Source organism: Vicia villosa, linkage group LG6, assembly GCF_029867415.1.
Source record: "Vicia villosa cultivar HV-30 ecotype Madison, WI linkage group LG6, Vvil1.0, whole genome shotgun sequence".
NCBI classification, from domain to species: Eukaryota; Viridiplantae; Streptophyta; class Magnoliopsida; order Fabales; family Fabaceae; genus Vicia; species Vicia villosa.
The window spans coordinates 130,108,872-130,112,776 of NC_081185.1; the positions used below are offsets into that span (position 1 = coordinate 130,108,872).

General features: G+C 37.7%; 1 protein-coding gene across 1 annotated transcript; it reads left to right on the forward strand.

Annotated features, from left to right (window-relative positions):
- Window positions 1–572: 572 nt before the first annotated feature.
- Window positions 573–3,444, forward strand: LOC131609999 (tubulin beta-3 chain). The gene is made up of 4 exons (XM_058881849.1): window positions 573–728; window positions 815–1,222; window positions 1,331–1,600; window positions 2,474–3,444. The coding sequence occupies exons 2-4, from the start codon at window positions 829–831 to the stop codon at window positions 3,151–3,153; spliced, it is 1,344 nt and encodes a 447-aa protein (XP_058737832.1). The 5' UTR covers window positions 573–728; window positions 815–828; the 3' UTR covers window positions 3,154–3,444.
- The last annotated feature ends 461 nt before the right edge of the window (window positions 3,445–3,905 follow it).

Genomic DNA, 3,905 nt, shown 5'->3' on the forward strand with positions numbered 1-3,905 from the left:
TGTTGAAAATCATAGGAGAGAAATATAATTTATGCTTTCTTATACTAAACATATTTTTTTTTATAAAAACATTAATATATAACTTTCTATATATATATATATATATATATATATATATATATATATATAATTTTGAAAAATATCATATATTACTATCCTATTAAAAATTAATAAAAGCCGGCCAATCTAAAACATATATTAGTATTTTTTTAAACTAAATTATTTTGAGATGAAGACGGTAATTAACAAAATAGGGATAATTTCTCTTTCAAATATTACAAATAAATTTTTTTTTTTTTAGAAAGAAACAAAACATAGGTCTCTCTCACTGACGGATTTGGTTGACGCGGACAAAGACTGTACAACCCAAACAGTTACCACGTCCAAATTATTCTTCTTACTCTTCTCCTTCGTATTGAAGGGTTATTTCGTAATTCAACAAAAGGGTATATCTGTCCTAGCACAATTACTCTGCACCAATACCAAACAACACTTCAAAAATTTAAATAATCAAATATTTCAATCTCCACTGTCAGCAGGGCTCCATCGAACGGCCCACATTGCTTCTCAATCCAAAGCGAGGGAACAAACTTGAATCAATACGTTAGTCCAAACTCTCACTCTCTCTCGCTATAAAAATCCCGCTCAACCATTTCCCTGCTCCCAAATTTTCTCACTCTACACTCTCTCACTCCTCACTCTCTCACTCATCTTCATCACCGCCACAGGTTCATCTCTTTCTCTCTCTGCATCTAGATCTGGTTTCATCAATTGAATTTTTCTGAAATTAACCATTTCGGTGTTTGAATTACAGGAAAAACAAAGAAGATGAGGGAAATCCTTCACGTTCAAGGAGGACAATGCGGTAACCAGATCGGTTCGAAGTTCTGGGAGGTTGTTTGCGATGAGCACGGCATAGATCCAACCGGAAGATACGTCGGAAACTCAGATCTGCAACTCGAGCGCGTGAATGTCTACTACAACGAAGCATCGTGTGGAAGGTTTGTTCCACGCGCCATCCTCATGGACCTGGAGCCTGGTACTATGGACAGTGTCCGAACTGGTCCTTACGGTCAGATCTTCCGTCCTGATAACTTCGTCTTCGGTCAGTCCGGCGCCGGTAACAATTGGGCGAAAGGTCACTATACTGAAGGCGCTGAGCTTATTGACTCCGTTCTCGATGTTGTTAGAAAGGAAGCTGAGAATTGCGACTGTCTTCAAGGTAGTTTAACTTAACCGTACTGATCTAAACTGGATTCCAGATCGGATCGAACTGGATCGATGATTTTTCTGTTATTTCGGTTGCTAATTTTGTGTTTGGTTTTGGTAGGGTTTCAGGTGTGTCATTCGTTAGGTGGAGGAACGGGATCTGGAATGGGAACACTGTTGATATCGAAGATTAGAGAGGAGTATCCTGATAGGATGATGCTTACGTTCTCGGTGTTTCCTTCACCGAAGGTTTCTGACACTGTTGTTGAGCCTTATAATGCTACTCTCTCAGTTCATCAGTTGGTGGAGAATGCCGATGAGTGTATGGTTCTTGATAATGAAGCTCTGTATGATATTTGCTTCAGGACTCTCAAGTTGACCACTCCTAGCTGTGAGTATTGTTCTCTTTTCATGTGATCTAAATAGATTTTACATTGCTTGTTACTAGATAGGAGATGTGATGATGATATTGTAGATGACTAAGGTGCTTCACATGTCAATGATTCTTTGATTTGTTTTGTTAGATGGATTGAGAGTTAGATCAGTCAAATTATGATAACTCTTTACTAGTGACTGGTTTTCTCCTCGCATTTGTTTCTGTATAATGAGTCTAATGTCCTTAATTTGCATTTAATTAGTCAAGTTAGTTTTCTATTATGCGATTTGAATAATTGAATTGGCTGTGTGATACTGGTTGAGGACTTGAATTGGCTGTGTGATACTTGTTGAGGACTTGAATTGGCTGTGTGATACTTGTTGAGGACTTGAATTGGCTGTGTGATACTTGTTGAGGACTTGAATTGACTGATTCAAGATGTTTAAGGGACTTGAATTGACTGATGTGATTGTTGAAGCTTTCCTAATGACACTTATACTCTGGATTGTCGATGCTTCTCGCAATTGTTCATCACTTGATTTTGATTGTATAACATGACTGATGCACTTTGGTGTTGATGATTCATTAATTTGTCGATTTTACTGAGTACATATTTATATCACTTTTTCTGGTTCACTGTGATTTTTGATTAATAGCAATGTATATTTCTATTCTTTTAATTGTGCACTTTTCAATAAATTGCTTTCACAAGTTTCATTTATGTGATTTGATAAACTGATTTGACTGTGAAATGTGTTTTGGGATTCAACTTGACTGTTTATTTATGTTTTAAGCAAATTTGATTGCAACTGATTTTTCAATAGTTGGGTAACTTGGTTCTGTTGTTGATGTATGTGATTACTGAAAATGTGTGATTGTTTGTTGCAGTTGGTGATTTGAACCACTTGATCTCAGCAACTATGAGTGGAGTGACTTGCTGTCTTCGTTTCCCGGGTCAACTCAATTCTGATCTCCGGAAACTGGCTGTGAATCTCATCCCGTTCCCTCGTCTGCATTTCTTTATGGTTGGTTTTGCACCTCTCACCTCCCGTGGCTCCCAGCAGTACCGTGCATTGACTGTTCCAGAGCTCACCCAGCAAATGTGGGACTCCAAAAACATGATGTGTGCTGCTGATCCCAGGCACGGTCGATACCTCACCGCATCTGCCATGTTCAGGGGTAAAATGAGCACCAAAGAGGTGGATGAGCAAATGATTAATGTCCAGAACAAGAACTCTTCGTACTTTGTTGAGTGGATCCCCAACAATGTTAAGTCAAGTGTCTGTGACATTGCTCCTAGAGGTCTCTCCATGGCTTCTACCTTCATTGGTAATTCAACCTCCATTCAGGAAATGTTCAGAAGAGTGAGCGAACAATTTACTGCTATGTTTAGGAGGAAGGCTTTCTTGCATTGGTACACTGGTGAAGGCATGGATGAAATGGAGTTCACAGAAGCAGAGAGCAACATGAACGACCTTGTGTCTGAATACCAGCAATACCAGGATGCCACTGCGGATGAAGAATATGACGAAGATGAGGAAGAAGAACCAGAGCATGCATATGAATAAAAGAAATTACAAGTATGATGTGCAAGTGTGTTCAGTAGTACTCTTCTATCTTTAGTGAAGATTGCATTGTAATTAGTATGTTGGAGGAATTCTTGGTATGAGCCTGATGTGGAGAGAATGGAAATTCCAATTTGGGAAATGGAGGTGAGGGTAATTTGGGTACATGGTTTAGAGTAGTTCTGCGCCCATCTGTTTGTTTCTGTATTTTGGCTTGCATTGTTGTTTCTTCTATCTGATTCTGGATTATGTTTCCTTAATATTTTTGTCATTAATATGCATGACTTTTTCACATTGGATCCTTGAAATGTCTGTTGCTATTGTTATTCATATTGAAGTCTATCATGATTTGGGTGACTCAACGACTTTTAGTGATGTTTGAACAAAGCTAAGCTGCAGTATTAATTGGTGTTTTAGACAATATATCTAGAAAGTCGTTGTGAAAAAGACAATTCATAAGTTACTCTTTTCACTTCCATATGAGAATAAGTTAACTCTTTGTAAGTGGCACATTAAGCTCTTTGAATTCGCTTAGATTTTATTTTTTGCTAGTGTTTGCTCGAGCTCCCAGTGCGCAGCAAGTCATTAGAAAATGAAAAAGGAAACAACTGGTGACAGATGAACATCTCTATTTTTAACATTCACTTATTTCTTGAAAGTTGCACCCTCTAGGATCTAGACGTAAGTTGTTTTTTAAGAGGGTCATGTTAATTTAGAGCACAAGTTGAAAATTTAAAAATAAAAAATTATTTTAC